Source organism: Trachinotus anak, unplaced genomic scaffold (genome assembly GCF_046630095.1).
Source record: "Trachinotus anak isolate AG129_WGS33_773 ecotype Australia unplaced genomic scaffold, CSIRO_AGI_Tana_v1 ptg000025l, whole genome shotgun sequence".
Classification (NCBI taxonomy): Eukaryota; Metazoa; Chordata; class Actinopteri; order Carangiformes; family Carangidae; genus Trachinotus; species Trachinotus anak.
The window spans coordinates 7,511,916-7,535,546 of NW_027273876.1; the positions used below are offsets into that span (position 1 = coordinate 7,511,916).

General features: G+C 47.1%; 1 protein-coding gene across 6 annotated transcripts in view; it reads left to right on the forward strand.

The window, feature by feature from the left end:
- Positions 1 to 23,631, forward strand: part of ctbp2l (C-terminal binding protein 2, like) — an 89,060-nt gene that overhangs the window by 47,100 nt on the left and 18,329 nt on the right. For 2 of the 6 annotated variants that reach the window (XM_071462559.1, XM_071462558.1), the window contains exon 1: positions 1,247 to 3,077. The exons of 3 other annotated variants lie outside the window; for them this stretch is intronic. In XM_071462559.1, the coding sequence (XP_071318660.1) occupies positions 1,247 to 3,077 (1,831 nt within the window). Of the gene's footprint in view, positions 1 to 1,246; positions 3,078 to 17,326; positions 17,506 to 23,631 lie in introns of those variants that run through there. One more of the 6 variants, XM_071462562.1, reaches the window with a different exon arrangement.

Sequence of the window (23,631 nt, forward strand, 5' to 3'; positions counted from 1 at the left end):
TTTTGAAATGATGCATCTCAAATGTAAAGCTCTTCTTTATGTCACTGTAAACGAAGTGTTGGTCAAACAAAACGAGCGATCTGAAGATGTGATCTTGGGCTTGGGGAGGGGTGGCGGGGTGGGGGCGGGAGATTTTGAATTACTCAAACACTGATATGAGATAACGTGACTGATTACCATGGTTGCATGCTCTTTCCTCTCTGCGTGCTTGCTTGCATTTGCCTGTATGGGTATTTGTTTGTGTGAGTCTGTCGTTGCCCAGTAGAGGAGGCTGTGCATTCTTCATGGTCTGAGTGGAGTATCTCTTGGCTTACTTCTAGTAGCCACTGGATTGAATCTGACCCTCAGTAGTACTTATGTGTCTGGCCTTTGCAACCGACCCCCATCCCCCTCTCTCCGGGGACACACTAGAGCAAGCATGTCGGTCCCCAACCTCCCCGATCCCTCTGGGAATATCCATTCATGCCCAGAGGGATGCCGGCTGCAGGCCAGTGGAGGGGTGAGCAGTAACCACTGAGCACCATAAACACTGTAGCTTTACACTCCGTGAAAACATCCAGGGGCCTCAGCGGCGTGCTGCCTATGTACACTATCTGGTTCAAGTGATGTCACAGGGGGCAGTGGATTTAAGCAGGTTTTAGTTTGACGCTAATCCCCTTGTGGCAAACGCTGTGGACGAGAGGACTGTCCCTGCCAATGGCGTGCATCAACCCCATTGGATTAGTGCGTCTCGTCCCCTCCTCCATTCTGTTGTCATTGTCCAGCATGAGTTTTTAGCCCAATTTCTTTACCCTCGGTCTTAGTTTGGAATGAAAGCATGCTGCCCAGCACAAGCATGATACCTGCAGTACAATGGAGTAGAGCCTCAACTTAAAGGTGTGTTTTTTTTGAGTGTGTGTGTGTGTGTGTGTGTGTGTGTGTGTGTGTGTGCTCTTTCTATGTGTTTGTCATGTTGTGCCTCTCTCCTCATGGATTTCTAATGTTTCCAGGGCTGAATTATTTAGATAGGCTGCCAGCAGGGAGCTACATGATAGCACGCACTTAAGAGTGAGGAGAGGGTGGGTGGTTGGGTGGGTGGGGGGCCCTACAGCTGCAGATCAGGTAAAAGGGTACCTCATGCTTCACCTTCTCTTCTCTTCTCTCCACTCCTCCTTTTTGATTGGAGGTGAGTGTAATTGGAGAGTCGAAACAGAATACCCGTCTCTATTTTCCGCTCTCATAGCTGTCCGCTATATTGTCTTCACTGATGCCTAACTCAAGTGAGCAGTCGCATTTTGGTGGCTCTGTGGGCCAGCGTGGTCCTGAATGGATTGAAGGCCAGAACGACAGGGCTGCAAGACGCTGTCACTACTGTGGCACCATTGCAGGGCGTAGGAATTCTCTGGCACTGGGTGGGGGAGACGGCGGAGTGTGGTTTCATCACCACGAAGATCTTGCTGAGAAACAGGATCCAGTCCTCCAGGCCTCCCCGTACGGGCAGATCCAACAGGACCGGCATGGGCCGCAGCTGCTGAGGAAGAACTCCGTACCCGATCTGAGCAGCAGCCTCTACCTCAGGCAAGTGATGGCAGGCCGAGCCTCTGCACCACCTCAGGATTACTACCTGGCTGACTGTACCTTATCTGGTCAGCTACCTGAAGAATCTGGGTTTTATAGGGATAACCAGCACCTGCTCACCAGATCAGCCTCGCATTATGGGCCCAGCGCTGGGGGGGTGAGGCCTACCTGGGATCAAGGACAGGCGAGGGCCACACCTTCCGTGCTAGCCTCTGCTTCAACACCTACCCCCGCGCCTCCTCCCCCTCCACCTCCTCCCCCGCCTCCCCCGCCACCTCCTCCCCCTCCCCTTCATGAGCTGAGCCGTTTGTACAGGGAAACTCTGGGATCTAAAATGATCCCAGACGTCCAGCGTATTGGCGGCAGCTCTCCTGCTCCTGCAGTCTACGGGGTTCAGCCCCCTCTTCCTATTTACGCTGCCGAGCTGCCGTCTCTCTCTGCTCGCCAAGCTTATAACAATATCAACAGCTTGTCCCTGGACCCTCGCCAGCCAGCTGCCACCAGTTCTGTGGTGGACCCAGCTTCTCAGGGAATGGACGGAGCTCTGCCCCGGGCTTATGGAGCTGTAGCCTCCCAGAGGCTGCCTTACGACCCAAGCTATGACCCCAGCTCAGCCTTGGTGGCTGCTACACCTGGAGTGACCTCCAGCCTGCCTCTTCACCATCCCAGTGCTGCAGACCCTAAGAAGATGGTGGACCCTACCTTCCTGGCTTTTTTGCGAGCTGAAGGTTTGGCCGAGAGCACCATCACTCTCCTGCTGCAACATGGCTTTGATTCCACTGGCACATTGGGGATGATGGAGGACCATGATGTCCGCTCTGTGGCCCCTAACTTGGCCCAGGCCCGTGTTCTGTCCCGTGTGGTGCTTAGTTGCAAGACAGGTGGGACGGCACCACGTACACGATCCAACAGCTTCAGCCATCGCAATGACCTCTACATGCAGCCCCAGGGACTGACCATGGACCCCAGCCTGATGCAGCAACCTGCCACCACCATCCAGACTGTGTCCCCCAGGATGGGAGAATTTCTTGGCAGAAGACCCAGCAGCGCACCCTCCCAGCACCTCCTGGAGACCACCACCTACCCAGGAGCACGGCCCCTGGCAAGTGGAGCTTTTCCAGTCAGCCCTGGAGGATATAGCAGTGCTGTGACTCAGGGAAGACCCTTCTCCATGTACAATGCCCACACCGGTCTTGCAATGTCTGCTCTTGGACAACAGCCTCCACCAGCCCCGGGCACCCCTGGAGCGCCACCCAAAACCTTCTCTGGTTCCTATTCCCCCATGGAGCTGATGAAGAGAGCCCCCAACCTTCCCCCAGCGTCGCCAGTAGCAGCGCCAAGCCCCCTTCACAGCCCCCAGCTTCTCCGGAAAGGAATCGGTGCTGCTCCTGAGAGTACCGTTGTTCCCGTAACTTCTTCCTCCAATCTTCAAGTGCAAAATCTTAACAACTCCAAGATGGTAGGACGTCGCACTGGTCCACCTGTCATAGTCTCAACCATGGCAACCACACCTGACACAAGTAATGTCAAACCTCCCCTTTCACACTAATTTCTTCCAACCCTCTCTCCTGTTTTCTTTGTCCTTGTTGCTGGTTTGTATTTTTCTCTGTAGGTATTGGTAATGATTTTCTGTTTTGTAGATAGATTAGACACATAGTGAGATTTAATTCTGTATATAATAGACAGCTTTTTGGCATGCAACAAAACCTCAGACTGACAACTCTTTTTGAATGGAGGAGTAGCATGTAAGATGCATCTGACAAGTTAAGTAGCTTTGCTCCAAGAGATCTTTTTCAAAATTACGCAACTATTTATACACGTATTGCAACAGAGTTGTGTCATTTGCTGGAGGGGATCCTGTCTCATCACCAAGTTGAAACATTTCTTATGAGCAGTGCTCCAGTTATTGAGTTGAAGATTTTTTGGGTCCTTTACATTCACTTTGTTTATTGGTCAGTAGTTTTTGTAGTTCCACCTTGGTTTTTTTTAAGTTTCTTCCACTTGGTTTGTTCTCTTGTTGTGGTGAAAATTTAATAACCGATGAGCACTCACAAACAAGCCTGACACAAAACACAAAATAGAGGATAGTGTTTAGTAGCTGTTCTCTGAATATACTCCTACATCTCTTTTTTTTTTTTTACAAGACAGTAAATATCAAAAACACGGAAACATCCAGCCTGTCTTTAGTATGTTAAAGTTTATTCCTTTGATGCAGAGTAGCTGCCATTCTATTTTACACTGGACTCTCTCCTAATCAGAGGCTTAACTGACTCAAATCCAGTTACACTAATTGGATGTATAGTTGTGTAGACTATAATAGGTAACTGTTTTTTATAGACACCCTGTTGTTTGTTTGAAATTCTGGTTGCATTGCAGCTCAGCTAAATGCTCTTTCACATATTTGTTTGTACTTGTAAACAAAGTCAGCCGCTCTCATTTCAGACAGTAGGTAGGTACATTGGAAGGAAATTTCCTCAGCTCTGTGCACTTGTCAACATTCTCCCAAGACATCCCACAGCAGTTATGATGCTCACTTACAAATTCTTAAGAACCCATTTACATTTTTCTGGAGTGATAGCCATGAAAGAAATAACTTTTGACGGTTTCATAAATGTGCTGTTGCAAACAACAAGAGGAAACTTGTCTTTTTTGTTTGTTTTCTACAAAGGTGTTTTCTTTTTAACCACGTTTCTTTGAATATATTTATTGTTCATCCTCAGAACTCATAATTATGTTTATTTTTATAAGGAACTTCTTTGTCTCATACAAGGTTAATGCAAGTAGTGTGGCAGCTTTTTTATGTTCACTTTACAGTGAGGGGGAATTCTCCTGTGAGGCATTATCTCAGCTTATTTCTCCACATAAACGCCTTGATTTCTCCTCTTAACAAGCTGATATATTTCCCTGCTGATGAGAGCTGATGAGCTTAGGGAAGAATTAAATCTTTTAACCTTGCTTTCAGCCAAGTAACCCTGTGTCTTGCCTGCCTCTCTAATGGGTCTGTGGGCTGCTGCACTTGTTATAGAGTAATGACTTTTATGAAGTGGCTTCCCTTCATGTGTTGTCAAGGAAATAAGAAGCGAGGTGCAAGATCCAGAGGAGTGTGAAGGAGTTGTGGGGGAAGCAGGGGCGGGAGCTTCATGCAAATATACACTCCTTTCCAAGGTCATGGTGGCAGCCATATTTCTCCACTCAAATACACTTTTAGCACAACAAACTCATTTGCATCTAGCTGACATTTGTTGCTTCAGTAACTTCATCTGATAATGGGCAGCCCCTTGCAGACGATCGGAAAGCATACTTCTTAATTGTGTGTTGCCAGGCAACCTAGGTTTCAGTGGTAATCAGAGATAGATAATCTTCACATTTAAGGAAAGGGGAAAAGTGGAGCCCTGCATGCAGTGTTGCACATTTATTTTGTGCACTTGTTACCTTTTGAGCAGCCATTTGCAGTTTGGAGCAGGAGAAAATTGAGTGAAAATAATAAGATGTTGCAAGGCACTTAATGAAAACATTTCTCTTACTCTCTTTCCCCCTCTCTCTCTCTCTCTCTCTCTCTCTCTCTCTCTCCCTCTCTCTCCCTCTCTCTCTCCCACTCTCAAGAGATTGCTTCTCATTTTGTGCAAAGGCTCTAGTGCACCAGTGAAGAGCCTTTCTTATTACATGCATGGTGTTTTATGTTCAAACATGCATATTGATGAAAAGTTGACACATTATTCCTTTTGCACCTACTGAATAAATTGGTAGTTCTTCCAATACAAACCAGTCTTTTTATCATCTTGCATCAAAGTGTACATTTACACAAAGCCGGTGAGGCATCCACATTTCCATATTGTTGAATCCTTATTTATTCTCAGAGCTGACTTGTGAAAGCAGAGATGTGAGCAGAACTGAAATTACTCGCTGCTAAAAATATTTCTGTAAAAGTTGCAGGTGGGAGGGCCCTGCCTGTGTACTCCTCTCGCCTGGGCGCTGCCTTGGTTGGCTAAAGCCGTAAGTAGTGTTAATAATGGCATTAAACGTTTGAGTCGAGCTTAGTTGCAACAGTTCCCTTCCACCTAAAGTAGGGAGAGCGCCTTGCAGCACTCGCATTGGCCATGGAGTTGTCTGTCAGTGGCATCCCTCAGAGCAGCACAGGTGGGTGAACCGAACTTTAGCGTCACATGAAGCAGGATAGCCACCCCGCTAGCTAGAGACGTGATTGGCTCGTATTCTGCATGGTGTGCGTGCTCAGTAGATTAACTAAGGTGGACGCTTTGCATGTTGCCCACAAATGCCGGCACGTGGTTTCCTTGTGGAGATAATCCACGGAACATCTTCAGCTGTACTTTTCTGGGCTGGAGAATTAGGAGGCGGTGTGGGGATGGTGGGTGGTGTGTTTGGAGGGGGCAGGGCTTGTAGCTTACAGGAAGGAGAGAGAGAGTGGAACTTGGCAACGGGCCCTCGTAGCCATATGGGATGTGTCAGCTGACAGGTTCACCTGTATAAGTCTCTTTTCATGGTGACACTGTGCCCAAGTTGTATCCGCTGCTTCCTGGGAGGTTGCTCAAAAACATGGCAGGTCCCTTTTTTTTTTTTCTCTCATTTTGACAGGAAGCCATCACTGTTGCGGCTGACAGTTATGTAACCTTCTAGTGCATGGCTCCCATGGGGGGCCTGAATGGGATTTTAATTTCCCTGCCTGTGTTTGGAAGGACATCCACGAGGATGCATGCCTAATGTGCTCTCAGCTGTCCTTGGCTAAACTGCTTTGTTCAGGTGTCTGACATTGATTTCAGTGTGCGCTCCTGCCTGTTTTCCACTGGCTCGTGAGAAAGAAAACATTCCCCGTGTGTCAGCGTGGCCTTAGACTTTCTGGACACGCCTGTGTTTCTGCGAGTGTTTGCGTGTCCATCTTCCTGTGCAGCCACTCTGCTTTTTGATTGCTTTGATTTAGTGCTTGTGTTGCCTCACATGTTCAATTTGTGTCTCGTGATTTATATGTGTGTGTGTTTGATACACAATGCACAATGCTGCTGCCCCCCCCCCCCTTACTATCCTGCCACACATATACACAGATGTCCCTCTCTCAGCAGCAGGAAGTGTTTGTCTTCATCCAAGGCCGGCTGGATGTGACAGAGCTGACAGCAGGACATGGGGACGAGACCTTAGGTTTCCTCTATCTGTCTCTTTCTTCCTTTGACCAGAACTATTTACTAGGCTGTCAGAAAGTATAGGACAGATTGCCATTGTTTTGGCTCTACTTTGGCAAGCAGTTTTTAATTTTAATTTCATTATGATGACCTGAAGTTGATTTGTTCCCAAATTAATTTTTGTCCCCCAAAATAAAATAAAACCTTACACTATCCAATATCCTGATGTGGATGTAAACACATGTATAAAATCGCACTATGTTATTTCAACTATGTGTACAGAAGCAACACTACAATGAATCACCGTCCTAATACTTCCTGACTGCTCTGTATATTGATCCCTTCCTTACTTGCTGTTGTTATTGTGGAGGGCTAATGGCTTACGTTACCTGTCTCGGAAAGACTGAGAATTAGGAGTGGGGGGAAATCCTTGCAGCCATCTGTGTGTGTGTGTGTGTGTCTGTGTGTGTGTCTGTGTGTGTGTGTGTGTGTGTGTGTGTGTGTGTGTGTGTATATGAGTACTAGCATGGATTTGTGTGTGTGGATGCTACTATACAGCCATCACGTGTCAGTGGGAGTCTGTGTCATCCGCACTAATCCCACTGATATGAATGAGCGGAGACAGACAAGAGGTTTGGGCTCACATGGTATCGGTCAGGGGTTATTACAGGGAATGTGGCTGTGTAATACTCTGCTCGTGTATTAATATCTTACAACACCACTTCAGCATGATGCTCGGATGAATTGCATGCCTTGACACCTGGATGTATGCCTATAGTGCCTGTTTAACATGCAGTGGTGAGAGTGTTTCCATCCACCATATGAACAGTTCAGGAATTGTAACCCCCGCCTGTCTACCTTATTGTGGGATACAGAAAATAATCACACATGTAAACAAAAACTTGAATGAACTCATCATATTTAATATTATATTTTGCACACTTGACTCCCTTGTTTGAGGGACCCTCTTCCTTCACTCTGGTCTTCAGCAACTGCAACAAAAGACCAGAGTGAATGAGATCATGTGACGCTCTCGGTTTTTTCAAGAAGACAAAAAGGGGTTATGTGTTGGACGCTGTTCAAACTGTCAAAATAAAGTTGAAAGTCAGCGCTTTGACCTCGCAGTGATTGCTTCATTTCAGATCTAATGTGCTAGAGTTCAAGTGCAAATCCAAAGCGAAAACACATCGCTCCTCTGAAACTTTCCTCCTGCACTGCTGTATGCTCTCTGCAGAGACGGTGTTGTGAAATGATCACTGGTCACCTCTGGATTCTTAAACATCTTATCTGTGTGCAGACCCTCTGTCATGTGTCTCCAGTTTCCCGAGAACCTGGTAAATGTTACATGAACTATCTGCTGCTCCATCTCCACTTAGCCTCTGTATTGTTTTTGTCCCTGGGGAAATATGGCCAGGAAAATCTATTTTTCCACTGCAGTAGTTTTTTCAGAGAGGAAAAAAAAAAAAAAGAAAAAAAAGAAAAAAGAAAGAAACAAGTGAAAAGAAAAAAGTGCTGGTGAGCCCCATCCCCTCGCACCCCACCCACCCTCAACCCTCCCTGGCTGTTTTCTCATGGTTGATCTTTCCAAACCATCGGTTGCGTTCACAGAGGGATTAATGGTTTCTGCGAAGCCAGCCAACCCATGGAGGGAACGGGGCCTTCGAGCGAATGAGGAACAGCTGGTCTCCCCCTGCTTGTGACAGCTTGAGTGTTTAAGTGTGTGTTTGTGTGCGTGCACGACAGTAGCATCTGACCTATGCACAGGGTCAGGCGCGCCACTCCTGGTCCGAAAGCGGGCCTTAAGTCTTAGGTTTTCTCCCATCTACTATGCTGCTGCTACTGCTCGTAACTCATTTATAAGTCAGGGAGAATTTTTCATCAGTTTGTGATGGACAAAAACTTTTTGAGAATTTCTGAACCTAAATTTCTGACTGGTGTGGTGAAATCCTTTTGAAAATGTTGAATTAAGAACCTGAGTCATGGTTAGACATTTTCAGTTTCAGTCTTTTGTATATGCACTTTGTATTCCTCACACTTATTTGAAGATTAAGTGGATCTGAAATTGGATTTGAAACAACCAAAAGAATGTGCCAGAAAAATCTTGAGTTGAAATTAAAAGAAGCAGCTACTTCTTTCACATTTTTTCAAAGAAAAATACTCCAGGTTCTGTATCGATGACTTGAGGCCGCTTGATTGGAATTTAGCTGCTGTCACGTCGGCCCCTGAATGCTCCTCAACGGGCCCAGTGTGTGCTCATCTTCTGACATGTTGTGATTGGTGAGAAGAATCTTCCAGCTATTTCTGGAGATCACATTTTCATGTTTATTCTACTAGTCTCCCTGTCTCGTGGCTGTATTGTTTACAGGATAACGGCGATGTATGCGTGTTTGCTGCTGCTTGTAAGAATAGCAGCACTTTGGTATAATCTCCCCAATTATCTGTCGTCGATTCTGCCGTATTTTTATTCCATTCTCCATGGCAGCTGGGGAGGTTTTATGCATGTCGAACGGCAACAGCTGCATCCACTAAAACAGACAACTACCTCTGCACACCTCCCCAGTCCTCCCTTTTTTTTGTGTGTCTCCCTCCCCCTCTCTCTCACTCAGTGGTGGGCAGGTCACCCTGAATTATTCATCAGTGTGAAATGAAAAAGCTCATGGATATTGAATATCCCCTCTGAAGTGGTGGCCAACCTTGTGTTTTTTTTTTTTTTTGGAGGGGTTTTTTTTGTTTTTTTGTTTTTTTTTGCAGCTGAAAAGAGTAAAGAGCGGCAGATCTCCTTGCCAGGGTATTTCAAAGGTTAACCGATTGCTTTACCTTGCTCACATATTTACTTTCGTCATGATCCGTGTCCAGCGCAGAGGGGGAGGAGAGAGACAGGGAGCAGAGTGAAGAATATGAGTAAAGAGAAGAGATGAAAAGAAAGGGATTTAAAAAAAAGGTGGAACAGTAATGTGTGTTTCTGGAAGGACTCGTTCCTCTGACCACCACTGTGGGTTTACCTTGTTGTGTAGCTGCGGTGGAGACACTAACCTTCCCTGTTGCATGTTTTGAGGCATGTCCCTTCCTGGAACTAGCGCGCCAGTGGTCGGTTGTGGTCATCCCGATCGACCGGTTGTCATTCGTTTCCCACGTGGCCCACTGTGTTCCTCCATTGTCCCTCTGCCTCGTCTTTTGTGCTGCGGTTTGATCTGCAGCCCGCACTGCAAATCAATGCTGCTGGGTGCCGTTCATTTAGCTCAGCAGCCAACAAACACAGCAGGGACTCTCAGAACATCTCCCATGTGAGAATATATAAAATGGGCAGCAAGGATAAGGAGGAAAAATACTTCAAGCTACAGAGCTCTGTGTTGTTGTTTTTTTTTTCTTTAGGACATTTTAGTCACATTAGAATATTTCTGTGTTCACCATTTGCTGGCATTAGTGTTTTTATTTGTCTAACAAGCAAGCTGAATGCTGTTCCCCTGAAGGACAGAGACTTAAAAAACCCTCCTTTATGCCAGAGAGCAGATGCTAAGATAATGAATAAATAAAATAAATAAAAACTGCTCAAGGGGCGAGCCCCTCCTCCCCTGTTTGGTATGTTGTACATGCTAATAGGACATGGAGTGTTTTATTTATTCAATAATATTTGAGAGAGCCATGCTGCACTGACCCTGTGCCTCTCTCATTGGCCATTATGTTACGACTACCCTGCACCCTTTCAGTCATTACAGTCCATTTTCCTCCATTCCCAATTTCTACTGCAGCATAGACAATTACCCAGGAATCCTTTTAAGAGTATTCCCAAGCCATACAAAGACCAAATGTGCCTGCAGGAAGCAGCCAGGGGTTTAACTGGCTAACCTTTTCCAAAACTATTCTCAAAAGAGTCGTAATGACTGACAATTGGAGAGAGGGGGGGAAAGCTATTTTATTTTCCTATGAATAAAACAAGTCAGATTATTTGTCTTCCAGGAAACAGTTTTGAGGCTTTTTTTCTCACTTTTTTGAGAACATCTTGTTACCTTGAGGTAATTTCACCTCAGCTGAAGTGAAGAGCATCAGCTGACAGGAAGCGGAGCAGCGTCAGTGAAGCTCGAAGGCGTCAGGTGTTCCAGGTGTCGTATCGAGTGACCGCAAGGCAACCTGAAGTTACAGTGGGTTTCAGGGAGTTGTGGGTAGTGGGGAAGCGGTCTGTGCTTCCAGAGGAAGTGTGAAATATCATCTGCCATGCTAGAGGGAGGTGGACGAGTAGGTGGGTGGGAGTTTCTTTCCAGAGGGTGTAGGAGATGAAACGGGGGGGGGGGGGGGGGGGGGGGGGGGGGGTATGATGATGAAAATGGCTGTAACTCCTCAGCAAAGTGAGCTTTAAAAGGCTGTAAGTGGACACCTCATAGTATCTGATGGCTGACTCCTGGCTGACAAGACCCGGCGACCCTGGTGTATTTATCGTAATGGAGCACAGCTGGGCCGCAGCTTCGATGGGTTAATAGCCATGTGACAGCTTCGGGGGGAAAGCAGGAGGTATTGTGTGTGTGTGTGTGCACGTATCTGTGTGTGTGCGTGCATTTTATTTACTCGTGCACTCTGCTGAGTGGCACGCAGGGGCCACACTTGGGAGGGTGGGACTCTCTGCTGCGTCTCCACTCTCTCTGCCAGGCCAGATGGCTCCTGTCACTGAAAGAGAAGGAGGAGCGATGGAAGGGAAAGGGGAAGGAGGGAGCTCTGAGTCGCCCCTTAACAGCGCCAGAGTGGCCTGTCCCCAGAGCCACCACATCTGGAGACCACCTGCAGCTGGCTCGCCACGCTTCCTCCATCCTCGTCCCTTTCCCTCTCGCTCACACTCTTGCTTTCTCGCTCTGTTTTTCCAGATGGGGGAGGTGACAGCGGCGGCAGTGGAGTGTTTGGTCAGGCTGTGATTTGTGCCCATATTTCAGCAACTTTAGTGTGTCTCTGCTATGGGTGGAGGAGTAGGAAGAGGGGGGACTGAGTGAGGAAGAGATGGGAAAGAGGAGGAGGTGGCAGCAGCGGCAGCGGTGGTGGCAATGGTGTGAAAGCACGGCCAAATATCATTTTATTTTATGACTGCACCAGCCTGCGAGAGTTGTGGGTTTTGTATTTGTTGTATTTCTTTTTTTTTTTCTTCTTCTTCTTTTTTTTTTTTATTCCTCCCCAAGTAAAAAGGCAGAGTGAGAATGTTCGCTTTTCTTCCCTTCGCTGTTGCTGCAACTGATCCAGAGGCCACAGAGGGGCTGTTCCTGCCTGGAAAATAAAGCCTGCCTGCCCTCCTTGGCTCCCCCCAAATAAAATACACTCATTTGCATTCCCATGCTGTAATTTAGACCTCCCCTCTCTCTCTGTGTTTCTCTTTCACTATCTCTCTGTCCCTCATCCCTACATCTTTTCAGCCCTGGTCCTTGTGGTTCTGCAGGGATTGGAACGTGGGAGTGGAGGCAGAGGAAACAAAAGCAGAGAGGCAGTGTTGACTCAGGGTTGTTATCTGGACCGCTGCTGAGGGGGTGGGGGGGTGAGGGGGCTCTTGTGTGTATCTGTATGTGTGTCTGCATACATGCCTGGAGGGGGGGTTATTTACCCTGGCTGCTGCCACGGCAGGTGCCTCTCAGTGGATAAACCTGGGCCTCCTGAATAAATATTCACCGTGGGGAAATTAGACTTGCGTCACCGAAAACTACACAACCACTGCTCTCTCCCCCCTCCCTCTCTCCGCCTCCTGTCACACCGAGAATGTCCAGTCTATTGAGGATCAGCCATCTTACTCCCAAATCCCAAAGAGAAGTGTCACTGAGCATAAAGGACAAAGAAAATCTCCGAGGACGTTTGGATGTTTTGTGGAGCAAAAGGATAAACCTGTTGCTGACATGTATCTGATGTTGTGTAGTGACTGTGTCTTTCTGTTAAGAGGAGCGACTCTCCTGTCTCCTCCTGTCTTGGCTGGATGCACTCACAGCTTGTTTCCTCAGAGGTTTCAGCTCTTAAACTAAGTTGTTGAGCGAACAAGCATGACCTTTGGCTAAGATTGTACTGCATTATTCATTCCCAGTGCATAAAGTTTGGAGTGGGTATAGAGATTGCTGTCTGTAAGGAAAAGTTAGCATCTAAGGGCTTTTTTTCTTAAACCTATAGAATTTTTTGCTGTGGTCCAGATCGGTGGATTATGATTGTTGACTAGCTGCTAGCAGCTGCCGATCATGCTCGTCTATACCCCAGTGTACCTAGCGCATGAGGCTATAAGGCGAGTGATTTAGCTCGAACTTGCAGAGTACACCTTGTGGTTGGGTCAGGCTGAGGTCGGATCATGTTCCCACCACAAAGTAACCACTCCACAGTTTGTTTGTGACTGGATCAAGACCACTTCCAAGGGTCTTGGTGCGGTTGTGTGGAGTACACTTGCTGCGTTCAGAGCTGCCCAAACAAATCGTACCAAAGGGAAATATGAACTAGAGTCTGATTCTGCTAAACTAAACAAGGCAGGTGTGAAAACACCCCAAGTCTATTTTTTTTCTTTTTTATCAATGTACTGTTAAGAATAGGGATATTTGGTTTTTAATGAAAGAAATTAGTACCAATGAAATCTGTCTTTTTTCTAGGGCATGTATCTTAAAACTTGAGCAGATCGAACCCAAACTGTACATATTCAGATGCTGCAAGAGAGAATAAGTGTTTTTTAATGCGGGTGAAGTGATTCGTTAACATAAAAGAAAACTCTTGACACCAAGTTGAAACTACAAAAAGTCAAAACAGCAGTAATGCAGCATAAGGCAGAGTCAGGAATGAAAACAAAAATCCAAAGCAAGAAAAAACTACTATAAAAGCTGGCTGGGATTTCTCCATGGTACAACTGCTCCTGTGCTTGAACCCCACGCTGACCCGAGTCCAGCATCTGAATTGGACCTGTGAACCTCGATCATAACGTGGTCAAGCCGAAGCCTCGTCTCCAGGCAGCAGGTTGGCCCGTTCTACCACTTGCTTTCTAAAAATCCCTTTAAGTGCTTTAGGGGGATTTAACAGGCCTCTACATCCAGCAGCCAAGTTCCAGCGCTTACAGGAAAAGGGCGCTTACAGTATAATTAGGCTGGTTAAAGAAGAGGGCTCCCTCTCAGCGGTAAATCTACATGGACTGTAAGGAGGCTCGGGCCATTTGTCGGGTCTTCCAGAGCGTGACCGCTGCTCTTGATGTCTCACTGTGCTAAAGGTCAGGGCTTAAAGAAGTCATGCAGCAGGAGGGAGATGGGAGTGTAGACTCTGAACTATGAATTCTTTAACTCTGAATTTGAAGTGAAAAATGCATTTTTATGCCAAGGAAAGGAAAATACTTTTTGGGAAAACCATCGCTGTGGCTCTTTTGCCTATAAACCTGCATCTCTAGCAGTGCTGTAAAACATGAAAGCCTCCAAGTACGTCAAAAAATATGTTCATACATCTTTTTAAAATGGAGTTTTCATCGATTTCTCAAATTAACACTCATGAGGGGGGGCGGGAATATAAACTTGAAAACTAGTTTTGTTTAACTGGCACACTGGTTTCTACATCAGACTTGTGTTCACTGGGTGTGTGCAGGCACAAATGCTTGTGCTCGAAGGCGTGGTTGCAGCTTTGGCAAGGGTGGCTGAGGGGCGAACAGATGTAGCCTTCAGTACTGGTTTAGACCCAAGCCTGGCTGCTCTACATCTGAAAGAGGAAGTGTGTGTTGGTGTGTTGGGGGGGGGGTGCTGCTGCTGTGCCGATCTGCTCTCATTAGTGTTTACTTGCCCCACCTTCCAGACGTGTAACAACCTGCACGTCAACTGCTGGAGTCAGGAGCATTTACCTGTTTGTTAGCACCAGGCCCGAGGCTGCACGTAACCCGTCCCCTCTGTCCTGCTACCTTTCCCACTGAGATCCACTTCTCTCTGGATTCATCCGCTTCTGAATGTGGGCAACGGCACCTGCTGGAGAGATCACGAGCAGATCTTCGGGGAGCAACACACCTCGGCCCCCCTCGGAATTTGCGCACTTGTGATCACGGTGAAATTTAGCCAGTTCAAGATTTTGCATTTCATTTTTAGATCCCCACTAAATTTCCCGCAAAGCTCGAAGGATTCTGCAGCACCAAAATCCAGATCAGAACCGCTTTTATTAGCCAAAGATAAACAAACGTCAAGCACGGTCTCCACAATCAAAGTTCCCTAACTATAGTGAGGGGGACATTTCTTTTATTGCATTGGTTTTTTTGAAAAATTCAGCCATTCTGGGCCAAATGATCACAAAAACCTATGAGATCCTGAAGGGAGTGAACATTAGCGCTGCCTGCACACCAGCAGCTGTAGTCAGATATAATCTTGAACTACTTATGTTGGAGCTCAATACTGTTTGACCTCTTGACCTGTGGAGTTAGCAGTCATCAGTGGCCATTCACAAAAAATCGGCAGTGCTCTTTGATGTGCCCTCCCTTCCTCCTCTTCTTAAAATATCCCCAACCTGGCAGAATGGTTCTGTCTATGAAGCTGTGATCTGCCACGTTCCATATTAACATACTGCTGTCAGTCAGCGCCCCCCCCCCAGCCTCCTCCTCCTCCTCCTCCTCCTCCTGCACATCCTCTAATGTTATTGAAGAGAGGAAGATCAGACGGGCAGCCATATCCCCACACTCCATTAAGAGTGTGCATATATATATATATATGTGTGTGTGTGTGTGTGTGTGTGTGTGTGTGTGTGTGTGTGTGTGTGTGTGTGTGTGTCTGTGGGTGTGTGTGTGTGTCTGGACGGCTGGCAGGAAGTGGGGGCTGCTGTCTTTGATGGTCACACTCCCTCAGATGTGTCATTGCTACAGACGGTGGCTCAGCTGACACACCGTGTCTCCTCTCATTGGGCTCTCACTGCTGAGAAACAGCAGCCCTGATAGTCACCCAAGCACACACACACACACACACACACACACGCATAAAATCACACCTAAAGTGGATACACACTATTCTGCTCCACACCGGGATGGACACATCCACACGCCCCATGAGCCTAAACTGCTCAGGCCGCTCCACCTTTCCACTTCACTGTCAGTGATAATCGGTTGTGGCGTGTGACCGTGCCGGGCTCTTTGTCTATTGGTCGCGCTTGTCATGCAGCCGGCGAGGTGTGTGTGTGTGTGCATGTGTGTGTGTGTGTGCATGTGTGTGTGTATATGTGCTCAGGCCACGCTGCAGAGTTGCGAGGAGGCTCCGGTTACATTGTTATTCTAAACAGGGTGTTTTCAGCCGCGCGTCCTCGCAGTCACTCAGCAGAGCGATCTGTCAGTCCCCCCCCCCCAACCCCCAACCCCCACCGACCCCCACCCCTCCCTCCAGGGACCAAACTTTGAACTTAACACACTCGGCTCTGATGACTTCCCTGATGGCGCGAAAAACAGCCAACTCTACAGCTGTAATGTTATTGCTGGAGTGGCTTGAATGTTGCATTGTTCCTTTGGTTTAAAGTGTGTGTGTGTGTGTGTGTGTGTGTGTGTGTGTGTGTGTGTGTGTGTGTGTGTGTGTGTGTGTGTTGCATATTCACAGGCAGGGAGGGGAGTGAGTGTGTATATGTCACTATTCCAATCTCTTCCTGGTAACCCAAAAAATGCCAGGGTGGGGTGAGGTTGTGTTTTTGTGTGTTTCTATGTATGTGTGTGTTTTGTTTTTTTTGGGGGTGTGTGTGTGAAGGTTTAGATGAAAGTGGAAAGGCAGAGGAGGGAAGCAGTTAAGAGAGAGAGAGAGAGGTGAGGCTGTGAGAAAACGAAAGGAAGAGAGAGAGAGTGTGTGTGTGTGAGAGAGAGAGAGAGAGAAAGAGGGGGGGGGGAGAAGGGGGCAGGCGTTCTTAAAACACTGTGGAGTCCAGATCAGAAATAAAACATAAAAAAGGGGAGAAGAAGAAGGAGGAGGAGGAGGAGGAGGGAAAAAAGGGAGGAGGGATTGTTGGAGTGTGTTGTGTGTGCGGATCCTATGAAGTGAACGCAGCCGGGGAGTAAATTGTGCGAACCCAGAGAGCTCAGCTCCGCATGTTCGAGCTGGCACTTTTGATTCAGACAGAATTTTTTTTTTTTTTTTTGCTGTGAGATCTTTTTTTTTTTTTTTTTTTTTTTTTTTTTTTCCCAGCCCCTCCTGGTTTATTATCAGCTCAAGACAAAGGCAGGAGAAAAGAGCTAAAGAGAGATAGAGAGAGAGACGCAGAGTGAATAGATGTTGCGCAGCTAACAGCAGAGGAAGCAGCAGAGAGAGAGAGAGAGAGAGAGAGAGAGAGAGAGTTTCCAGCCATCGCGATCCCCGACCGCAGCCTTTTCTTCCTGGGAGATTAAAAATAAAGGACAAAAGCATCTCCCCCGCCTTCTCCAGCCCACTACCATCCGATCACCAGCCTGCACGTCGCTGTGTGTGTGTGTGTGTGTGTGTCTGTGTGTGTGTGTGCGCGCACATAAGGACGCCGCGGGTGTGTGTTGCTTTTCTTCCAGCCCTCAAAGGCATGGACTGAAGATGATGCAGCCGGGGGCTTAGTGAGAGCTTGCTCCGCAGAAACCCCTTCCCCTCGCCAACAGGGCCAGACCAAGAGGAGCAACTCCAGGGGAGGGGGGAGGGGGGGGTTGAAGGAGTAGTAGAGGAGGAGGAGAAGAAGACAGAGGGGGGGCGGGGGGGGATACCCTCCTTGGATTATTGCGGAGGGTTTTCCACTTCTTCTTCTTCTTCTTTTTTTTTTTGTGTATTTAAAAAAAAAAAAAAATCTCCCCCTCTCCGTTCGCCTCAATCATCCTGTGTCTTTGCTGCGATGCGGGGCTTTTAAGCGAGAAGAATGTGGAGACAACATTTTCCAGGCAAGCAGCATGTTTCCTGTTTTCTTTTCTGGATGTCTAATAAAGTCTGGCATGTGGGAGGTGGGAGGGAGGGAGGGAGGTGGGTGGGTGGGTGTGTGTGTGTGTGTGTGTGGTTGGTAAGGTAGGCGAGCAGTCCAGCAGGGTTGTCATGTTGAGGTCCGCCCGTCCTGCGCTGCTGCTGCTGCGCCTGTGTTTTCGCTTCCTCTGCGGTCTTGGGGCTCCGTAGCTCGGGGCAACGCTGGAGAATAAAAGAGCGGGAAAGGAGAGAGAGGGATGGAGGGATGGAGGGAGGGGAGGACCGGTGTTGGTTGTGCCATGGATGCTGTTGACACCCGCTTTTGTCCCGTGGTGGAGTGCGGGTCCGGCCCGCCCCTGCGCACAGAGGGCACCATTTAAAACAGGCGTGCGCTCATTTTCTTGGCAGGGGATGGATTGGTGTGGCGGGCAGCCGGGCGGTGACTGGGGTGGGGCACTGGCAGCGCAGGACAAGTGGCCTTTGTGTGCTACTTTTGGGGAAGTGAAGGGAGGGAAGGGCATGGAGGAGGTTGCCAACAAAGGGTGTTTATACCCCCACACACCCCCCACACCCCTCTTTTGCCCGCTCCACCCGCCCCCTTCAACCACTACAACTCATGCAGTGACCTTGCGCTGTCACTGGCAGATGAAGGGTGTGTGTGTGTGTGTGTGTGTGTGTGAGAGAGAGAGGAAAGTAGTAAATGAGTAATTCAGCCTCAGTAAACCAGAAGTACACACTCTGGCAGAGTGCCATATGAAAACTCCAGCACGGAAAACAAAGTGTTGTTTGACCCAACAGCACATCTGTGTGTTATGCCAAGCTTCTCCATTACTCCACAGTCAAGCTCCTGGCAGTCCGCCAAGGTTGTGTGTGGGTTCTTGTTCATTTGTTGCAAGTGCGTTCCTGTTGGGTGTGTGTTTTAATGCGGATCTCACTTTGCCTTTACAACTTGTGCAGCCACAAGAACACTGATTAGACGCGCTTTGAGCTGAGGTTTGACAGCATGTAACTGAATATGAATCTAATATGGAATCTGCTTATCAAATCCAATTTAAGTAACAGACGTTGTTCCAGTTTACTCATTTTTGCATACCTTAAATTTCTCGAGAGGCTTTCCCGAAATAGAGGAGATCCCGAATCAAAACTAATGAGCAGAGAAGTCGACAGAAACTGACATTATACCATCAGCGAGATTGTTTGTCCTCTGTTGCTTCTGCTGACCTGCAAAATCACAGTTTACTCACAAATGTAGAGCGATGTCAGAGGATTTTTTTTTTCTTTCTATAGCAAATTATCCTTGGCTGAGCACAGATGCCAAATTGCAGAGAGCACATTAGGCAGACAACAGCCAACTTTGAGTTTGGCCTTTGGGCAAGTTACTTGGAGACTTATCGTTAATTAGCTACAGCTGATATAATCTTCTGCCAGCGATGTTTGCCATTTCAAACAGAACAAATTGGCATTCAGTGACGATTTGTTATGAGAAGCCTGCGACCTGAACGTTTTATAGATTCCTCTCTGCTCATAAAAAGAGGAAACAGTTTGATTTCTTAGAGAATTCAGCCATTTTGCCAACCTGAAGCCACAATGTCCAGGCCACAGATCTATAGTGAAACCCCACTCGCCCCTCCGTGGGAAGGCCCCTCCGCCCTCACGCAGCCGCCCCCTGTTGTCCGAGTTGACCAGGGAGGGGATGTGGGTCAAGTTTTACCACGGTGCTGCTCATGGTGGCACAGTAAATGGCCATAATTGCTGGTGGTCAGCAGCAGCAGCAGCAGCAGCCCCCACCCATCGTTGTTGTCAAGAAGGAGCCACCTGCAAACAGCAGCTTGGGGTTGCTAGGTAACCGGTGGCAGCAGATGATGATAGTATGGTGGAGGGCTTGTCTGGTCTCCCATTACCACTTAAGTGACTTCTGCTGCTATCTCTTCTCTTCTCTTCTCTTCTCTTCTCATTCTTCCTCCACTTCTGACCACTACAAAACTACGTTTCCCTGCTCCCCTTCTGGTTCCCTCTTCCCGACCATCGGAGGCAACATAACACCAGCAGCAGAGGCCAGCGGTAGGAAGAGACTCCAGGCTCCCTTCACCACATAATGGAAACTCTGGCCTCATCTCCCGGTGCGCCGCTCTGCTGCGTCCTGCTGCCAGACTCTGACTAAGTGTTGCTGGCTCAGGAACCGCAGCCTCCAGCCTGAGTTCGGGTTCCACAAGTATTTGTCTACAGGAATGATTAGAATTAAAATACTGATGGAAAAACAAAAAAAACAAAAAAAAAAAAAAAGGTCTCACTGGAGACCTAGATTTCCAAAATAATTTCCATTGTGACCCAGTTCTCATTTTTGATGACTGTTGTGCGTTGTTCTAATTGAGAGAAGTGTTCTGTTTTTAGACTGCTCTCTGAGCTCACCACCTTTTTATTGCAGGGACTTGAAAAGATTTTAGCAACACGATATCCAGCCGTAATGGATACCAATTTTTAAAAAACAATCTCAGGGCCCATTTTCATCATCTTGAAACCCAGACGTGGTCTACTTAGAGAGGATTCCTTTAGAAATCATCATGTGGTGCTTTTATTCCATTACAAGGACATAGCGGGGATGAAAGTATGATTGTGGGTACCCGTGGCAGAGATTTGTTGTCACTGTGTTTGACATTTTATGGACCATGCAATTAATTGATCAGGAGGGGGAAAAAAAATCATTTATAGATTAATCGCCAGTGGAGAAAATCAGTTGTTGCTGCCCTACATCTGATGGAGTGTATTATTGCACACACAAGACACAGCAGGGGGGGTTATATGTGTGTGAACATGTGTTACACGCATTTATTCCTTTGGCAGGTAAGCCCACGACAGCAGCTGCCTCCCTGAGTGAAAATTTACTCATCCCAAATCATCACACACACACACACACACACACACACACACACACACACACATTTGCAGCCTGGCAACAGTTTAGCAGCAAGCAGAGGAAGCGAGAACACAGAGCAAAGGAAATGAGGAGGATTAATTGATGGAGGACTGAAATTAAGAGCACTCTGCCTCCTGTGGTTCGGACATGACCCCCCCCCCCCCCCCCAACACTCACACACATACCTCCCTCCCTCTACCTTCCCATCAGTGTGCACATTTGTTGACATTTGACGCGCTGTATGTGTTTATATACGTACGTCCTCCTCTTATCTCGGCTCGATTTGTGGCTCAGTTTGAATCTCCGGCTGTTTGTGGTCAGGCGGCCGGCAGCTGCTTGAGACCAGGCGGCAGCCCGGGAGCCTGCGGAGAACATGGCGGACCTGCTGAACACCCAGTTTTATTTGTGCGTGCTGCCTCTGAACGAGCTGTTACAGCGCTGTTAAAACACGAGGGCTGAGTGAGAGTGTTTGTCGCAGCGGATACGAAAGCTCGTTTCCATGCAGAACAACACAGTACATCTGGCTTTGATAGTTGTAGGCGTCTATCAAATCTGTTGTTTGTGGGATTAAAGACAAGTAAAAGGTAAAAAATCAAAAGGATAGTAAATCATTTAACAGTTTATGGCAAAGGTAGATCCCAGTAAGCACTCCTTTTCTTGGTTGAAAAAATGAAAAATCCTTTCCATTCATGTTAAAATCAGTCTGGATTTGGTTGAAAAGTGAAAGTCTTTAAGACGTCTAGACTACATATAACTATTGAATTAACAGCATCTAAGTTACTATATTTAAACATGTAGTTGGGACCTTCTTGACACCGAAATGTTGGCAATTAAATGCTGTTGAAACAATGGCTACGTGTGTGAAACTTGTTTTCCTTCTCAACCAAATTTAGCTCAGTTTGAAGCTTTTGATTCACAGACTCCATTGACCTGCAAATTGTCTTAAAGAAGATCACCCCTGACTTATGTTATCAACTTTAGAGAAAAGTATGATATTAATACAGAGTAATAGTCATTTTTTTGAATGTATCTTGGTGTTTTAAATTGCTACATGTTACACATTTAAACACTTATATATACATTATTACAGGCTGTTCCTGATGCACATCATCATCACCATAGATAGGACAGGTGCTGGGAAGGGTGTCATGCATGCATCGCTTATCAGAACCAGGTGTGGTGGCATTGAGCAGCTGACAGACGATCCGGTGGTTCTGGTTGAGACTGGTTTGATGTACAAGCTGTTGGTTTACCACAGGGGGAGTGTTGCCTGTCACCTCCTTGCTTCCACTCCCAGAATACATCATCTCCTCTCCATCAAAATCAGCAGAGTGAGAATCAATCTGTCACACAGGAGGAAACACACACACACACTCACGAATGCACACTCCAGATCCTGGAAAGACAGAACGACAGGGAGGGAAAGAAAGTGATAGAAAAGACAGTTGAGGTGAAAGGATGACAGAGAAAGGAGGGGCGGTGATTACTAAGAAGACGGCAGGGGAAGAGAGAAATGTTATGTGAAAAGAGAGATAAAGAGGAGGAGAAGCAGATGCATGGCGAGCAAACAGATACAGGGCTAGGCACTGGCAGAAAGGAGGAGCTGTCAGAAGATGCTATCATATGGGGGGGGGGCACAGTGGTGCAGACGATGTGGTGAAATGTAACAGAGGAAGAGTCGGTGAGAGGGAGATTGAAAGAGTGAGAGACTGAAAGGTCAGAGAGACGGAGAGAAACCCGGCGGATGATTCATGGAGTTCAGCCTGTCTAACTTCTGCCTGAGGGTTCGACGCAGCCTGCCAGCCGCTCCTCTTCCCTTCTGCCTCATCCACAGCTCCTCTCACCTGCACATCCACTGCTGCATATAATCTGTAACTACGCATGTAACTACCGGTTAGACAAAGCGAGGAGGAGGTTACAGGTGTTGTGGGTGTTCTCTGTGAGTCAAAGACAGCCTCGCATGCCGCAAACTGCAATGCCTTAATCAATATTTTTGATTTTACCTCAGAATTGAATGAGTGTGTGATGTGAGAGAGGTAGCCTGTAGTGCTGAAATCAATCAGCTCTGCAGCCCTGAGCGTTTTAGCCTCTTTCAGCTTATTCTTTTGGGTTTTATTGCACATGTATGATTGAGTGTGAGCACTGTACATCACCTGCCCGGCATGAAATGGCAGTGATTGTTAGAAACAAGCAGGTGAAACTGCAGCATTGTGCTAGATGTGTAAAGAGCCAGATGTTATTTTTTTAAAGAGCTGGCAGATCAAAAAAAAAAAAAAAAGGAGATCAAAGAAAAGTGAATATCGAACTTGTATTCATCAGGTGAACAGAAGCACGACTCCAAATGAATGTTAATGTTTCTCTGTGTGTGCTGAACTGTTTGTTGACACATCAGTCGTGTTCATACTCGCCGGTCCGTCGGCTTGTTTCGATGTCTCTGTGCCCCCTTGTGGCCAAAAACAAATGACTGTCCCTTTTTAAATTGTTTAAATTCTCAGCTGCAGTGTGTCAAGTGTCAACTTATGTAAATCCACAAATTAAGCTGGTATACACTGTGGGGCTACAACTAAAGGTTATTTTCATTAGTGATTAATCAGTGTATTTAATTAATGGATTAATTGCTTGGTCTATAAGAGAAAATAGTGGGAAAAGCCCATAAGTCAGAGCTCAAGGTGAGGCTGCCTTTGTTTTAGCCAAAACCCAAAGATATTCAATTTGAAATAACATAAAACAGAGGGAAGCAGATAATACACGCATTTGAGGAGCTGTATTTTTGTTTGATTGATGGCTTATCAGAATTTAAAATTTTCTGTTGTTAGATTAATCAGCCAATCATTTCAGCACCAGCATGCATGTGTGCACCGTCTCAGACGTGGTCAAGCACTCACTGCGTTAGCAACTCACTGGTGTGGTGTTATTGTCTTGGCTACTGCCGCCCAGTCTTTACCAGCTGCCTCCATTAATATTCAACGAGCTGTCAGTTGCAGATGTGGCACAGACAGCCACATCAAGTTGCTATGCCTCACCCTTCCCGCCGACATGTGATCTGTCTTGAACAGGGAGTGTGATAAGTAGGCATGGAAGCAGTGATGGTGGTTGGTGGTGGGCTGTGGGTGATGGAGGAGGAGGAGAAGGAGGAAGAGGAGGGGGGAGGCGGCTTTCTGCCTGTCTGTCTGTCTGTCAGTGTGTCAGGAAAGAA